At 54.0% G+C, this 15,830-nt stretch overlaps 5 protein-coding genes and 1 non-coding gene across 6 annotated transcripts; 1 reads left to right on the top strand and 5 right to left on the bottom strand.

Moving 5' to 3' along the window:
• Positions 1 to 4,038: 4,038 nt before the first annotated feature.
• Positions 4,039 to 4,767, bottom strand: BO72DRAFT_302018 (uncharacterized protein). The gene has a single exon (XM_040940440.1). The coding sequence runs from the start codon at positions 4,669 to 4,671 to the stop codon at positions 4,261 to 4,263; it is 411 nt and encodes a 136-aa protein (XP_040804337.1). The 5' UTR covers positions 4,672 to 4,767; the 3' UTR covers positions 4,039 to 4,260.
• A 37-nt stretch (positions 4,768 to 4,804) lies between these two features.
• On the bottom strand, positions 4,805 to 6,272 carry BO72DRAFT_445341 (60S ribosomal protein uL4). The gene is made up of 4 exons (XM_040944019.1): positions 6,133 to 6,272; positions 5,948 to 6,042; positions 5,729 to 5,879; positions 4,805 to 5,669 (listed from the first exon to the last, which is right to left on the bottom strand). The coding sequence occupies exons 1-4, from the start codon at positions 6,240 to 6,242 to the stop codon at positions 4,907 to 4,909; spliced, it is 1,119 nt and encodes a 372-aa protein (XP_040804336.1). The 5' UTR covers positions 6,243 to 6,272; the 3' UTR covers positions 4,805 to 4,906.
• A 797-nt stretch (positions 6,273 to 7,069) lies between these two features.
• Positions 7,070 to 8,353, bottom strand: BO72DRAFT_359139 (lytic polysaccharide monooxygenase AA11 family protein; the record flags this gene model as incomplete). Its single annotated transcript, XM_040940741.1, has 1 exon — positions 7,070 to 8,353. A coding segment is annotated over one exon (1,284 nt), but the record flags the coding sequence as incomplete, so codon positions are not given.
• Positions 8,354 to 11,098: 2,745 nt separating this feature from the next.
• BO72DRAFT_445339 (IMPACT family protein) lies at positions 11,099 to 12,738 on the bottom strand. The gene has a single exon (XM_040944018.1). The coding sequence runs from the start codon at positions 12,636 to 12,638 to the stop codon at positions 11,580 to 11,582; it is 1,059 nt and encodes a 352-aa protein (XP_040804334.1). The 5' UTR covers positions 12,639 to 12,738; the 3' UTR covers positions 11,099 to 11,579.
• Positions 12,739 to 12,834: 96 nt separating this feature from the next.
• On the top strand, positions 12,835 to 12,906 carry BO72DRAFT_t61. Its single transcript has one exon. It is a non-coding gene; the product is annotated as a tRNA-Arg (tRNA).
• A 187-nt stretch (positions 12,907 to 13,093) lies between these two features.
• Positions 13,094 to 15,048, bottom strand: BO72DRAFT_371286 (putative aromatic amino acid aminotransferase; the record flags this gene model as incomplete). Its single annotated transcript, XM_040940994.1, has 3 exons — positions 13,094 to 14,159; positions 14,254 to 14,824; positions 14,907 to 15,048. The coding sequence occupies 3 exons, from the start codon at positions 15,046 to 15,048 to the stop codon at positions 13,094 to 13,096; spliced, it is 1,779 nt and encodes a 592-aa protein (XP_040804333.1).
• Positions 15,049 to 15,830: the final 782 nt, after the last annotated feature.

Below are 15,830 nucleotides of genomic sequence, written 5' to 3'. Positions count from 1 at the left end.
TCGGTATATGCTCGGGAAAATTCGAGATCTGATCGATAATCGCGCCAATAACCAGGGTTGCTTGCGGCATTTTTTCCAATTTTGGAGTTCGGCATATGAAAAGAAATTGGATGGCACCAACTTTACTCTAAAATCTATATGGAGATTACTGTACATACAGACTAACGTTAGTCTACAGTGCACCCTAGGTTATACGTCCGTTCGTTCCTTGCGGCTTGAAGAAAAAATTAGATTGTGCAATCTCTTCGCCGGCGAGATCGTATGATGGTTTCTGGATGTATACAGCGCACAGTAGGTTTCTTTTGTTCTTGCTCGCTGGAATGGCAGGACCGCTCAAACGATTGGGGGAATCATTGTGGGCTTATTCTCTTCGTTCCAGTTGTCTCGGAATGCGATTTCCGTTAGTTTTATTAAGCGGGAAGCGGCGAACCGCGGGCTCCGTGGAGTTTTGGTTCTCCAACTTGATGTCTGTATAGAGTCCAGATTGTCCAAACTCGCAAAAATCCATATCTTCTATGTCGAGATTCACATTTATGCTCACATGGTATATTACAGCCCTCATTGACAACTCAATGGCGAACTCTCAAACATATAAAGCTCTTTGGGTATGACTTGTATATTCTATCTAGTACTACCACTACAACCAGAGCCCCCATCCCAACCACAGTATATGCTTCATCGACCAGAGACAAAATAATAGCATGTCAAAATCTCTACACAGGGATACTCATAATCATCACCTGTGAACATACAAACGAGACATACTCCCTGTCCTGACACCCGAAGCACAAGACAACAAACCCAACGTCGGCCCTAAACTCCGACCAATTTACACCAACCCGACATCCCCGTACTACCACTCCGTCCTTTAAAGAGATTCATAGCATGAAGCCAACCTCTTCGGAATGACATCCCGCCACCAGAGTCCAAGACGATCGGAGGCCCCAAATGCCGAACCCGAATTAGCCAAGGGGAAAACATAAAACAAAAATATCCACCGAGTAACGCAGTCTTGGAAACATGAATGAAACTCCGCGGTGGCCCTCGGAATCGCGGCTGATATTCCCTTTTCCTTGCCCTTTCGAACTCTGCTCACCTGTCACCCTCACATTGCCAACAGATTATACTTTTCACGCCTCCCTGTCCCGTCTGCATTGCAAGCTTTGCGTGTCGGACATATCCGAGCAAGCGGCAGATAGTTCACCGGGTTGAATACGAACGAACACCTTCCTACTCATCCGTGCTGATCAACCCGGAAGAATCCTACGGAACGACAGGGGGAAGCCGGAAAAAGTTTATTGCGGCACAGCACACTGCACCTCACTTGTTTGTAAGAACGCTGTTGGAGTTTAGTGGGGGGGGTTCCTTTCTGCTTTGGGGTTGGATTTGGCTTGGCGGGTGGATTTGGGGGACGGGAGATATCTATCTTACTTCGTTTTCCCTTGCCCTTACACTTACCCGTGGACCGTGGGCTTTGCCGATGAGGTACTACTATTAGGTATCTTGATTTTGAATGGGAGATATAGGGGGTACTATAGTGTAATGACCGTGCATTGGGTAGTTGGTGTCCGGTACCTCTGGAGGGTCCGGTTCGCTGAAGGTCGTATGGCATGTGTGCCCGGATGGATATATACCGACATTGTGGAAAACTCGAGCTGGGGGATCGATATACTACTTCAGTCTACTAACACAAGCCGGGAGTGAGAAAACCTGCAGCAAGTCAAGGACAACTAGCATCAATGCTTCGAGCTGTTCACGGGATCGTCAGATATAGTTCAAGGGAGCCCACGCAGCGGTTCTCAGGCACACCCAATGCCATGGACAGAAGATCGTACCTTGATCCGAGATGTGAAGTTTCCTTGATCTTCCTACACACTCATACCTGAGTACAGTATCACGGGAGTTTCGTGTTCTGAGTAGTATGCATGGTCCAGCCAAGTATAGCTCGTCATACCTACCCTGCCAGAACCGACCTCCAAGCCCATCGCCACCACTACATCTGTCATCTCAAACGGAGTTACATAGTAGTAGTTAACTGACTCCACGCACAAATGACCTGAGCCCAACCCAACCCCAACCCCGACCCCGACCCCCTCTGAAATCAAACCAGAATTGCCACTACCCACACTAGATCGACACTATATCTCCGCAAGCCCGTCGCCCGTCCGCCGTCCACCCCAGAGCCACCACCCAGAAGCTGCATGGTACTTTTGACACATGCCGCAGCAGCAGCAGCAGCAGCAGCAGCAACAAATCGGGCACCACACACAGTCCGGTCCCTCGTTCACGGAGTACAATACATACGAGTAGTACTATACCAGTGGATCATCCGCAGCGACGGTGGTGGCGAAAACAGAAAGAGAGGGGGAGGCAATCAACGCAAACCGGGATTGAAATTGATACGTCTGAATGATCGTGGCCAGCCCCCGGAGCAAATCAGGCTTGTCATGGATTCTCAGCTTCTCAACCTCGGACCGAACCTATCCCATGTCCGGAGGAGCATGAGCATGAGGAAGAGTCGGATCAATAGCCTAATTGACTCTGTCAGTCGGCCAGTCTCTCTGCCAAGGGATCAGCAGGATGAGGTTGATTGATGCTGTCCTCGTTCGAATTAAGCAACTGGAAACCAACCCAAGGAAGAATGATACTTGTCCTTTTGCTGTCTCACACTTACTGAGTAGGTGGCAGTAGAGACCGCAATTGTTTAAATCCCACCAATGGTGGTCCAGGTATAGGATGATGATTACCTGGATGGGTACCGGGGGTGCATATTACCTTACTCTCTACTAGTAGGCACTCGCCCATATGAGTACCTATTAGCAATATACACATGCACATACTTCAACCCTCCACTTCCCAGGCATCAATTCCCTCATCCCCACAAACGATCCACCTATTCATCTAAGCAGAATGAATCAGACCATTACCTACTTGAGCACAAGGCTACAGCCCCCTTCACCAGGACCGGAAAGGCCAGCCCACCTCTTAGAAATAGCTACTGAGTCCTCAACTCCACAAGCAATCTTACTGCACCCATCCTAAGAAACAGGGATCACCTCTGACAGCCCAGATGGCGGAACCCCCCATCCATCCCGCAACGGTGCAAACCAAGGCCTCGGCTGTATCCGGTGAATCACCGTGGTTTAGTCTCCATGGCCCTGTACATCGCTGGGAACTTACATACACATAGTAAAGTTACTACTCACGCAAATCAGTCCAAGGCATGTTCATTTAAACAGCCCATTCAGTTGCATATGGGAAACCCACTTCCAACCCGGCAGCCTAGCAAGAGGACAGCAACCCCTCGAGCAACGATATCAGAATATGGTAAGCCATTCCCCTTGCCCCTGAGGGAACACCACCAACCCCCGGAGCCCACTACCTTACAACCTCAAGAGAACAAAACCAATATCCCCTATCCATATCCCCTAGACATAACCTCAAGACAAACAAACAACCACCCCCTCGTCATCCCCCTCCCCCTCCCCAAATCTCAACCCCATCAACCATAGGATACGAAACGACGACTACCTATAAGTTACGACGCATAGTACAACCTACTCATAACTTACGAACCCCGCAACCCCAAAGAAACCAAGCCCCAACATGAATCATGCTACCGTAGTCCCCCCCCCCCCCCAAGGAATCCGAATAACCTACCGACCGGAGTACACGACTAGGCCATAGCACATTACTTGATGAACATATAAGGGATCCCAGTCAATAATGGCCCGAGCTTTTGATTCGATTACGCGTAGGGGTATTTCAATTCTCTTAGGGAATAACAACAACAACAACGACAAAAACCACCCATAAGTTACCCAGCCGAACCCATACCGACCACCTCACGCACAAACACCAAAGTAAACCGACGGAGCCTAAACAAACCCGGCTCGCGATGCGCAAGAACAGACCCTGCACACAAACCAAAAGTAAACATCTACATTAAACAACCTAATAGATTCAACTGGCCTCGGAGCCGGAACTTACTGTACCCACAGCAGGGCGTCGGATTTAGGCTCAGCTTCACGAGAAAGCTAAATTGATTAGTTGGACAGTTGGTGAGTTGGTGAGTTGGTTAGTTGGCTGGAAGGTAGGGAGTAGTTCGTCAATCATCACATGAAACCGACAACCGACGACCGGCAAACAAGAACAAGAACAACAACAACAACCACCGGCAGAAAACTCAATCACACAGGTAAATCTATTAGCCCCGGGTAGATTGATTGTCAGGGGTTTTGGGTTGGGGTGGCTTGGCTTCTACCGTTTCGGTGAAAGGGGATGTTTTGGGCGGTCGAATGTTATTTTCGTTTTTTTTTTTAGCAGGGGTACTGTACTAGAGTTGAAAGAGGCTGGCTGGCTGGGCTGAGGTTGAGCTGGACTGGACGTTCGGGATGTCGGGCCGAGATAAGTTTCATGATGAGGTGATGTAACATCATGCAGCTTCGGGTTATATGGGTCGATGGGGAGGGAAGGTTGGTTGATGGTTGGGAACGAACGGGATGAGGGATTATTGGGATGCAGGACGGGAACATGCAAACGAAAAAAAAAAGGATGCAGGATTCGTGATTGCGATCCTTTTGGGTTGAGGTGTTCAGGTTGGTTGTGTTGCGTGCTGCTATTTTGAGGTGGTGGCACTAGCCGTGGCCGACAGAAATCTCTGTCCATCATCCGCGAGAATAATGCCAGACGACTACCGGTGAAGCGATCAGCATACGCCAAATACTACAATCGCCATAACTACGTTCAACTACTACACATGAAACCCGCAAGTAACTACAAATCCATCTCATTAAAAACGTCATGGGGTATTGCAAATCCTGTTCATTTGCTCTTGCTACCAGTTTTAGAAAAAAGACCACATTAGAAAACGCAAACACTCATCGCACCGTCATCCAAGAACCATCTAAGCCTCGTAGAGGGTGTTGAGGAACTGCTTGGAGGCACGCTCGGGCTTGCCGCTCTCAAGGGGCTTCTGGCCGAGCTTCTCCTTGGAGAAAGCAGCGGCGTAGGGGTTGAGGCGGAGCATGACCTGCTTGTTGCGGAGAGGGTTCTTCTTCTGGACAGCAGCGCGCTTGGTGCGGGCCTCACCCTTGGGAGCGCGGAGCACGGACTGGATCTCAGAGGAGTTGATGAGACGGGCCAGGTCGGCGTTGGCGACAAGGTTGGAGGGAAGGAGGTAGTCCTTCTTGAGGGCGGCGGGGGTGGTGGTGCTGCCGTAGACCTGGTCAAGGGCCTCGAAGGCGGCGGAGGACCAGACGACGAAGCGACCGAGGTGGCCACCGGGGGCGAGCTGGAGGAGGTTGAGGGAGAAGACGGAGGAGGTCTCGACACCGGGGATGTTGCGGAAGGCACGGACGAGCTCCTTGCCATCAACCTCGGGGTTGTAGACAACGAGGGGACCGCGGCGCTGGCGGAAGCGGCGGTTCCTCAGCTTACCCTTACCAGCACGGAGCTTGCGGGACTTCTGGACCTTGACGAGGTCGGCGCCAGCACCGATGGCCTGGAGGAGGGCAACGGCGGCCTTGGTCTTGCTGATGGCAGCGTTCTCGAAGGTCTTGGACTCAACGACGAGGGGAACCTCGGGGACGTTGGCGACGCGGTGACCGCGGGCGAAGAGGAGGGAGGGAACGGAGGAGGCAGCGAGGGCAGAGGCGGTAGCGAAACGTCTGCAGGCAATCCTGGTCAATCTCTTCCTCCCATGCGCGAAGAACGGTGTATCTCATACCTCTGGCCAACGTTGACCTTCTGGTGCCACTTACGCCAGACCTTGGTAGGGGCGAACATGCGACCGGAACGGCACTGGTTACCGAAGGCAGCCTGACCAGCACGGTGAGTACCACCACCGGAGACACGGGGGATACGAGCGACAGCGCGACCTGCAAATCCGATCCCGATCAGTCCCTGAAAATTCTGCCTCCCCTCTTCGATTAAAGATCCAACGTACCGGTACCCCAGGACTCAGCGGAAGTCTGTTCACCAGCCTTCTCGCTCACGGCATAGGGCTGTCTCTTGTTCTTGGCAATGCCGGTGTGCACCTGCCTGTAATTCGCAATCCGTCAGCCTTTTCCATCCCGGTCGTAAACTTCTTCTTCTTCGTGTCTCGGATTCCCTCAAGATCGAATAACATACTGAACAATGTCAGGACGGATGGGCGCAGAGAAAACGGCGGGAAGGGGAGCAGTGGCCCCGCTGGGCTTGCCCTCGGCCGTGGCGATGGTGACGGTAGGACGAGACGCCATTGTTGTCGACGGGGGTGTGGTGGTCGTTATCGTCGTTCGAGGTTGAAGATCGAGTATCTCAAAGATGAGCCTGCGCAAATTTTCGCTTAGCCCGAACCGCCCGTCGTGGGTGCGGCAATGCCCTAGCCCTGATTTCTGTTTTGGGAGCCCGCCAGCTGGCCGCCAGAGCGGGCTGATGCCTGAGGCGGGAACAAAGTGTGGAGTATTTGAGGTTGCGGCTCCACCAACGAGATCTTAGACAGAGCATGTACTCCGATCATGGTTTCGCACTCCTCTTTGTCCTGCGCAGTACGATACTACTAGACAAAATATATGGTCAAGATGCTATCATTGCTTCACGTGAACAGAGATGTTATCAGCCAATCCAACATTTCTGACTGAGCGTAAGACGCGGTTCATGCATGATGTACCCTGAGCAGGGCAAGGATACATACACAATGGAGCCGCCGGTTGAGTAGTCCTCGGCAGTTGGTCAATGCAGACAGGCTTGGATGTTGTCTATGCTAACACTGTCCATTCAGCTATGACCAACTTATCGTGGGATAAGCATGATGAAGGAATGTCTGCAATCCTACGAAGCTGTGTACTCACTCCAAGAGGAATTATCCAATACAAAGATTACAAGGAACAAAGTCACTGATACTGACCAGCAGTATATTCTCCTATCTCGATATGCTGTATCTTATCCAGGTCTTGAATGTACAAAAAGAGCGAACCCCCGAAGGGTTTTTCACATGCGCATGCATAGTGGGTGAAAATGAATGTTGAAATGAAATCATGAAATTCGTTATGAAATAAGGTGGTGGCTGGAGCGACTAAACGTGTTGGTGACCTCCGTGGGCACGGCGTCTGGCGCGCATCTCAGTCACATCGCGCTTAGACTTGGCAGTAGCGATGGAGAGGTCGGCGCTCTGGCCTGGCGTGCACTGGGTGCCGCTCGCCATAGCCTGGGAAGCGGTCCACTTGCCGTTGGCGCAACGCTGGAAGGAAGAGCCATTGATGCAGTTCCACTGGCCCTCCGTGCTGCAAGAGCCGGACAGGGCACCAGAGGTCGATGTGCTAGTGCTGCCGGATCCAGAAGAACCCGATCCAGCGGAAGCTTGAGGGGAAGCTCCGGAGGAAGCTCCGGAAGAAGTTCCAGACGAAGATCCCGCCGAAGAGCCGGAAGCAGATCCAGACGAAGCAGAACTTGCTGCTGGAGGCGCCGCGTAAGCGGTGTTTGCAGCGGCCGTGGTAGTTGAGGCACTGTAAGATCCGGTGTTTGCATTGGCGTTGGCGACGACCGCACTAGAGACGGCAGCAGCTGCGCTCGATGCAGCACCCGAGCCGGAGCCAGAGCTGGAGCTCGTACCAGAGCTGGTCCCAGAGCTCGTGTCACCGGCACCGCCAAAGGTAGCAGTACCAGTGCAGGCAGCGCTGCCCTCGGGTGCCAAGTTGCTGGCCTCACCAAGGTACTGCACATCGGCACCAGGCTGGGGGAAGCGGATATCGACACCCTCCTTGGTAGTGCAGCCGTTGACGTTGGCGACGAACATGGGAGGGAAGCTGGATGAGCGCTCCTCCAATTTCGGCATCACGCGGGAACGCTTGGAGCTGGAGCCGCCAGTGACCTCAAGAGGGGCGCAGTTCATATACATCTCGCGGTTGCCGATGCGGTTGAACCAGGTCCAGGCCAGAGTGTATTTGCCAGGAGTGATTCCCTCAGGAATAGTGTAGTTGAAGGAATATGGATCCACGCCATTGGGATTTGCGGGGAGGTTTCCGTCAACATTGGCAGGACAGCCGCCCTCAAAGGACTTGATGACCATCCACGATGAGTCTTTGGTAGGCTCTAGATCCGTGGTCAGACTAATCTGACAGGATCCTCCACCGTGGACGGCACTGCCCTGGAAGGTCAGGGGCATGCTCTCGCCAACAGCTGCCTTGTTCCATTCGGTGACTTGATAGGTGTTGGAACGAAGCTTGCAAGGGAAGTCGCTGCCGTCAGCCGCCAGGGGCGAGTTGTTGAGAGTATCTTTGCCGTAAGGAACAGGCTTGGACATGATCATGTGTCCTTCAACGGCGGACAGGCCGAGCAGGGTAACTGCCACGAAAGTCGACTTGGAGAACATGGTGGTAGGTTCGTAAAGCGTTAGACTGTTCGACAGTTGGATAAGTGATGGTAAAATGGTGTTCAAATCGTGCCAGACGAATGGGAACAAATGTTTGAAGGGCTGAAGAATGGAAGAACTGATGTAGCTGGGTTAGCAAGGTGCTTTTTATATCTCGTACATATGAGTGTTGAGGATCAATGAACCGATGCAATCCACAGGAGATTTCCGTATAGAAGACCGTGCATAACACAGGAGCATAACACATCGATGTGCATAGAGAAAATTACCTTTATGCAGACCGGACAACAAAGAAGCCACAGGTCAAAGAATGGTTTTGTGGCGGAAGATGTCACCAAACAATGGTTGTTCTTTATTGATTCGAAGGTAGGAATGTCGGAGACTGCCGCAGGCAGGTTCACCGCAAAGATGCAAGTAAAAGAGAGAGGGAAGGAAAAGAAAGACAGGACTAGCCTGCGAAACTGTCGAACAAGTGTAAAGGGTGAAAGGACTGAACGCTCCAGCGCGGGATGAGAGAAGGAAAGGAAAGAGAATGCCCAGCCCTGGTGTTACAGGGGGGATTATATAGCATTGTCATGGTTCAGAATTGCAAGCGCCATGAATCAGGCGACAGGTAACAATCAGGGATGCAATTCAAAGACATGCATTGATGTGTACTGTGTAGGTGCAGTTGAATGGGTACAGTTCAATGTACAGTAGAAAGTGTGGAGAAGAGGAGAGTGGAAAAGTATACCTTAGTAAGGTAGTGTAGGTGAAACGGTGACTGCTCAGGGCGGATCTTGTCGCACCATCAGCCCGGCGCTTCGGATCATTGGCCGTGGAAGGATCGATTGGCGCCGGCCCACTGCCAATCATCACTGCAGTTTGTAAGTTTTGTCGCTCTCGATTTCAGGTACAAGTAATTCCCAGCCTGGAGTGGAACATGGCTTTCTTCAAGGCCCTATTGAATGCTCATTTGATTGGCATGAACCCTGATGAACTCGGAACCCTCCTCAATGGAATAGAACTACCCGATCTGTCGCAAAGTCCACTCTGTCCACCCAATCACCACCACACATTGACATTTTCTCCTCATCTCAACTCCTCGTCGCCTCGCAACTTACAAGTCACATCTCCCCCGACCGGGTCAACTGAACACAAACCCTGCGTCTCGGACCCTTACTTCCATCTCAAAATCTCCGCTCGACGTGGGTCATGTAGCCACTGATGGTCAACTATCCGTTCTGAGTTGCAACGATGTGTGTGTATGCGCGCGCACAGTTCGGACTTCTCCCTGTTCGGGATCAGATCTACAAACGCACTTCCGTCTGATACCACATCGCATGTGAATCCATAAACTGGGATAGCACATTTGCCTCTCACAAGTTTGGTCACCCTCTCAGTCATTCCCCACCTGGATCGCTAATCATAAGGTCCATTACCATCAGGTTGCCAACAATATTGCACTGCTGCTTTAATCTATGTGTACCAGTCACAGAATCAGGACAAAACGACCGACTCACCCAACCAATCCACGCAAGCCCAAAGACAGACATCCGAGCCGATACGACCAGGAGAAAAAAAGTCTATCGTCTTCCACTCAGGCCTTGGGAACGCATCTGCAGACTGCAGCTGAGTTTTGGACAATCCTGCCTATCCATTCCCTGACTGGTCCGACTTGGCGCTTGGTGGCGAACAAAGTCAAACCAGATGTCTTACTGGTAAACTGTATTGATCGGTTAGACGGAGTGCGGCTTGAATCATGCCCAAAGTACTGTACCTGCGTCTTCCCTCACTCCTACCTTGAGGATGTGTATAAAAATAAATCTGTGGTTGGGGATCAAGGGGACCGACCGAGGTAAGAATCGAACCATCAAAGTGCTGTACAGGTGCAGTCCGTACCTGCGCAACCTTTCCCAACCACCGCCGCTCCATGGTTCCAAGCCGATCCCCGCGGACCCTGTCGGCGCAAAACCCTGGCTCTGGGATTTGTGGAGTCTGCCTTTTTGGTTCTTTGCTGCCTGTCGGAGACCTCCGCTATACATCGGTTGAAATCCCCGCATTAGAACTTCGATGCCTTTTGTGTCGACGTTATTTGCAAAGAACCGATACTTGCCGGTGGTACACTGTGCCTCGTACACTATATGCATAATGCATTACAGTACATACGCCCATTTGCTTGACTTGGATGAGGTGGACTACACATGAGTGCACATCCGCCGTGAACACCAGTCAATGACTTAGACCACGATCGCTCCACTGGATTGAGCAAGACCTGCAACCACCGAGCCAAGCATCATAATCTCGCTACCCAGCTTCAAGAGCTCATCTCCCTGGCCACAGCCACACCCAACCCAAATCCCAATGCAACCTCAATAATTGAGCCAGATCGCTACTCCATGCCAAGAAACCACAGATCACGGCTACCTTCGGTTGTCAAGTAGCCTGAAACTGTCTTCGTGGGGAACATGATCAAAACCTACTTGAAACGAGCCACCGCGGCAGATTCGCAGTTGTTACTTGGGTGAAGGGAGCCGATCACCTTCATCTCCTGACCCGCCCTATGGTATAGACATTTAGAGCCTGTCTGCGGGAACGTTGAATCTTAAAGTGAGTTTGTGGCTGTTTTCCTTGAGTGGAGGGAAATTGGCTGTACCTGGAATGGATCAGGAGATTGAACGCAGAATGTGCTGCATGTGACAGGTGCCAGCCACTATGGCTTATTGTCGGGGGTCACATCACGGAACTATATGTTCTCGGGAGGTGTATTACAGTTCTATCTACCTGTATTTAGTGTACATGTCACAAGTTATCTCATACATGTAGCCCATCGCTTTCGCCATGAGTTACCAGCTGGACCAGCAGCCACCGCCTCCGGGGTGCATTGACAACCCTCGCTCGGAAGGTTGCAAGCTCCTCCGTCACAACATCCGTATGTGGTAAGATTCAGGATGTGGCGCAGTGAGAGCGGTGTTTCCAGCGACCGAAGTCCCTGAATCAAAGAAGGTGTCCCGATGGCCTGGGGTAGATTGTGCTGACTGTCGCTAACCCACCAGCCAGGACGCATGGATGCTATCATGTCCATGTCAAGCAGCAGCAGCAGCAGCAGCAGCAGCAGATAACGCTGCACCAGTCCAAGCCTCGCCAGGAAGCAGACTGGATAATGCAAGACCGGTAATCGGCGCAGCAAACCCATTCCCCACGACCCAACATCAGCCCCCAGCCCACAGCTAAGGTCCTTCAAGGTTCACTTCTTCCCCTTCTTCTTCTTGCCCCCTTCCCCATTCCCAGCCGACGACTCCCGCACAAAACCCCCCTTAACCAACGCATCCCGCCCCGCCGCATTGATGATCCTAAACCGATCCGGCCCCAACAACACCCCCCCATACCACCTCGTCACGACCACGACCACATCCCAAACATCCATCAACTGCATGAGATGCAACAACCGGCCCCCAGCCGCCGTCTCCCCATCATCATCACAGTCCTGCACAATCGACACATCCCCTGCTACCGTAGCATCCCCCCTCCCACCAGCCCCACCGGGGTTCTTCCTCTCCCTGATCCTCCATGCACTAATATTATGCGTCGCGGCCGCGACCTTCTTCTCGCTCGCGAGCAGATAATCCAGCACCGCTCGCGCCTGGCCCAGACTCGTCACGCGGGCCGCCCGCCCCACGAACACGGATTTCTTTTCCGTGATCACCTCCGAGAGCATCCATTCCGGCGGGGCGGGAAGGCCGAACGTCTCGTGCAGTTGCGGCGTCGCGGGCGTGGTGGTCGATTCCGTGGCGGGAGGCTTCTCGTGCGCTTGCGCTGCGCTCGTCCCGGTTTCGTTGCTGTTGCTGGTGCCGGTGCCGGTGCTTGGGTTATCGATGCTGGTGATGCTGGTGCTGGTGGTGGTACTCTCCCCGCCGACGCCGATCTCCGTGAACGCCGTCTCCGCCTCGGAGATCAGATCGAATAGACATACCGAGCCGGCGGTGTACACTCGGGAGAGAATGGAGGCGAGGATGTCGACGGCGAGTTTGCCTTCGCCGCGGGCGGCGGTCGATGCCGTGCCTTGGATGAGCGGGGGGGTGTCTGGGTAGGTTGCGGGGAAGCCGAGGAGGAAGGAGAGGTGTGGGTGGTTCGGGATTTGGAGTTTGAGGGTTGTTTGGGTGGGTTCGCTGCTGCTGCCGCTGGTGCTGCCCAGGTCGAGGGTGGAGGGTGCGGTGGCCGTGCTGGAGATTGTGATGGTGTCTGGGTCGTAGATCGCGTTGATGGCTTCGATTTCTTCGGCGAGGTCGGTGTTCATGAGTGGCATCTTCGGTGGGTTGTGGAGAGGATAGGTAGGGGTTAGGGGGTGGATGCGTAAGGTGGGTGTGGTCAGTCTTGCGACGGACTGCGGATTTGATTTCGGAGGTGGTGAGGGGGAGAGAGATTTGATGAGGGGAAGCGTTTCTGTTGGGCTTTGCTTCTTGTGGGGCATGAGACGGGAATGGGACTTTCTTTCCCAATCAGGCCTTATAGCTCAATGGTAGGGCGTCAGTTTTCGGTACTGAAGGTTCTGGGTTCGAGTCCCAGTGGGGTCGCTTTCTTTTTCACTTTTGTTTTGTTGTTGTTTAGTAGTCTCTTTTTGCTAGTTCGAATCTAAGCTTGTTTCACGCGATGGAGGGGATGTCTTTGACGTGGTAGCTTTTCTATGAACCGTAATTACGGAGTACTTTGTCTCGTCATCGCGGGTAACTACGTAGTATCAACAAACAACGCATCAACCACTCAACACCCCAACCCCATCATATTCGCCGGTCCCTCCAACTGCAACCTCTGCAGCATCACCTCCTCATCCTCCAACCCATCCAGGTCCTTCCTCTTCCAGAACGCCCGGAACCCGTCCACCAACCGCCGAGTAATGCCGGCGACCTCGTCCGCGGGCATCGCCGCGAAGCACAGCCGGAAGTACTGCTGCGAGCGGAGGACCGCCGCCGGCGTGGGTGCGAACAACGCCCCGGGACTCATCAGACACAGGTACGGTTTTTCCATGAGCTGCAGCCAGAGCGCCTTGCTCAAGCGCTCGGCCCCGTACCTCTGCAGCAAGGGATGCGTCTCGATGCTGACCTTCAGCCACACGAACATGCCGCCGGTGGGCCACCGAAAGTCATACATCTGCACCTTATCCAGCACCTCCCAGGCACCTGCTTCCGCGGCTGCTTCTGCGCCGTCCGTATCGACCAGGTACTTCCCCTCTTCCAGGACCGTGCACATGTCGCGCATGCGCCGCTCGTAGCTCGCGCGCAGCCCTTCCAGCCACCGCACCCAGCCATCCATCTGCCAGGCGCGCGGCTCGCCCCTGCCCTTGCCCTTGCGATTTGAGGAACCGCCCTTACCGTCAGTATCAGCCTGCTGACCCAGGATCAACTCCGCCACCATGGCCTGCACGAACCCGGACGGCTGCTGGGTACTCGTCTCGGTGATGCGGGTCAGCCGCTCGATGAAGGCCGGCTGCGCGGTGATCCAGCCCAGCCGACACCCCGGGGCGATCGTCTTGGAGAAGGTGTCCAGCCGCACGACGCGGCCGTCCGTGTCCACCGACAGATACGAGGGGACCAGCGAGTCCAGGAACGCGTAACCCGAGGACCGGCCGTGGGCGTTGTAGTTGGGCGGGGTTGGGTGGACCGCCGCGGGCGAGCCGCGGTGCTGGGCCTCCGTGGCCGCCGCGGAGGGGTACTGGAGGTTCCAGTACGGGTCGTCTTCGATGATCAGGATGTCGTACCGCTGACACAGCGCATAGATCTCCTTCCGGCGGGCCACGGACAGAGTCCCGCCCGTGGGATTTTGGCCGATTCTGCAGGCAGGCAGGTGGGCAGCGAGTCAGCTCGTGGTGTTTGATGCTGATGAGGAGAGAACCGAGAATGCATGGGCGGGGGTCGAGGACTTACGTGATGGTGTACATCAGATGCGGGCGTCGACCTTTCTTGAAATCCCAGTTCTCCAGCACATCCGCCAACCCGCCCTTGCCGTGCGCGAGCATCCCCTCCGCGTCGATGGCGACGGTGGCGACGTTGACGCCCCGGGGCTGGAAGGTCTGGATGGCGTTCATGAAGACGAACTCCTCGCAGAGCACGCCCTCCCGCTGGTTGATCCAGTCGCGCCGCGGGTCCCACGCGGTGGTGAACGCCTCCACGGCCTTGGACAGGCCATCGGTCGCCCCCGTCGTGAGCAGGGTCGCCGGCCCGCCCGCGTAGGGGACATTGGGGTGGAGGTGCTCGCGGGCGAACTCCCGCACGAACGTGGCCAGCGCCGGCAGACCCTCGGCGGTGCCATACTGCAGGGCCGTGGCGACATCGATCTTGTGGAGCGTGCTGGCCTGGGGGGTTTCTTTGGGGACGACCATGCGGTCCGTGGCCCGCGCGTCTCCGTTTTCTGTGGTTGTGGTCACCGCGAATCGCTGGGGGTGGGCGACCGTGGCCTCGAGGGTTTCGTAGGGGAAGTATGACGCATTTGGCAAGCCTGATGTCGTGCGCGGTAAGTGAGGGGGAAGACGTGGTGATGCTGGGATCACGCAAGAGGATCAAGAACAATGCTCACTCACCACCCGCCATATTATCGACATTGGGCCGAATCATGTACTTGTACAGGCTCTTCACCAGACTGTTTTCGCGTCTCTTGGTCACGGCCGAGAGATGATGCGACAAGTCGAGCGGAGGCGACTTTTGGAGGTTGGAGTATGCCATGATGGTCCCGACCGAGATGTCTCGCAATCAGTCGCCAATGTCGGAAGTACGAGTCAAGAACTGAGCTAAAATCAAAATGGGATAATGATTCAACTGCTCAGACTCCAAAGCACGGGCGCGAGGACGAAGACCGTTGGGTCTATATAGAGGAGACGTTATCGCCGTGCTTGATAAGCAGGCCACGATAAACCTAGACCTTGGTTCGAGGACCCAGACCCACATGGAGGGATATCCCGACAGCAGCCCTTCATGAAGACCGTTGAATGGACCAGATAAGTCAGATATGTCCGTGCAGTGCTTGCTGTGGTAGGTCCGGTAGGATGTGACTCGTGGGGAGAGTGTAGATAGGGTTGGGATCGCAATCCTGATTTCTGCTGGTCTTATCCGGCGAATCCGGGGGGCAGAATTGGCTTGGCTGCTACACGTCAATCCCCTCCGTATTTTCTTGTGTTCCATAGAGGTTGTACAGTACCCCGGGTTGTTTGCCCCGTGGGTCAGCATGTTGTCATGTTACTATCATTGAACCAAGTGGAAACAAAGCCTGGGGGCGATGGCTTTCTTTGGCTGGTGTTGGTCGGGGTTGAGATTCGCGGCTGGGTTCTTTCTTTCTGGCTTGCCGGGCGTTCCGGTGTGGGGGATATGGGGAAGTCTGGTTGGTTCTAAGTTCTAACTGTCACTCATGCTCAGTCGACCGTTCTAGGGCGAGATAAGCTAAACTAGCAGTAGACACTAGATAGATGTCAGATATGTCGAATTGCAGAATAGCATGTGCTATAGTAATT

Source organism: Aspergillus fijiensis, assembly GCF_003184825.1.
Source record: "Aspergillus fijiensis CBS 313.89 unplaced genomic scaffold BO72scaffold_9, whole genome shotgun sequence".
NCBI lineage: Eukaryota > Fungi > Ascomycota > Eurotiomycetes > Eurotiales > Aspergillaceae > Aspergillus > Aspergillus fijiensis.
The sequence above is the reverse complement of the archived record's forward strand: the minus strand, read 5'-3'. Positions and strand labels throughout refer to the sequence as shown.

Bases quoted from the DNA above. Each gene is read 5' to 3' on its own strand.
- BO72DRAFT_302018 (XM_040940440.1), bottom strand. From the start codon at position 4,671: ATGATGGACAGAGATTTCTGTCGGCCACGGCTAGTGCCACCACCTCAA.
- BO72DRAFT_445341 (XM_040944019.1), bottom strand. From the start codon at position 6,242: ATGGCGTCTCGTCCTACCGTCACCATCGCCACGGCCGAGGGCAAGCCC. The intron at 5,880-5,947 runs GTACGTTGGATC...TCGGATTTGCAG, and splicing joins CGCTGAGTCCTGGGGTACCG to GTCGCGCTGTCGCTCGTATC. The intron at 5,670-5,728 runs GTATGAGATACA...GATTGCCTGCAG, and splicing joins AAGGTCAACGTTGGCCAGAG to ACGTTTCGCTACCGCCTCTG.
- BO72DRAFT_445339 (XM_040944018.1), bottom strand. From the start codon at position 12,638: ATGCCACTCATGAACACCGACCTCGCCGAAGAAATCGAAGCCATCAAC.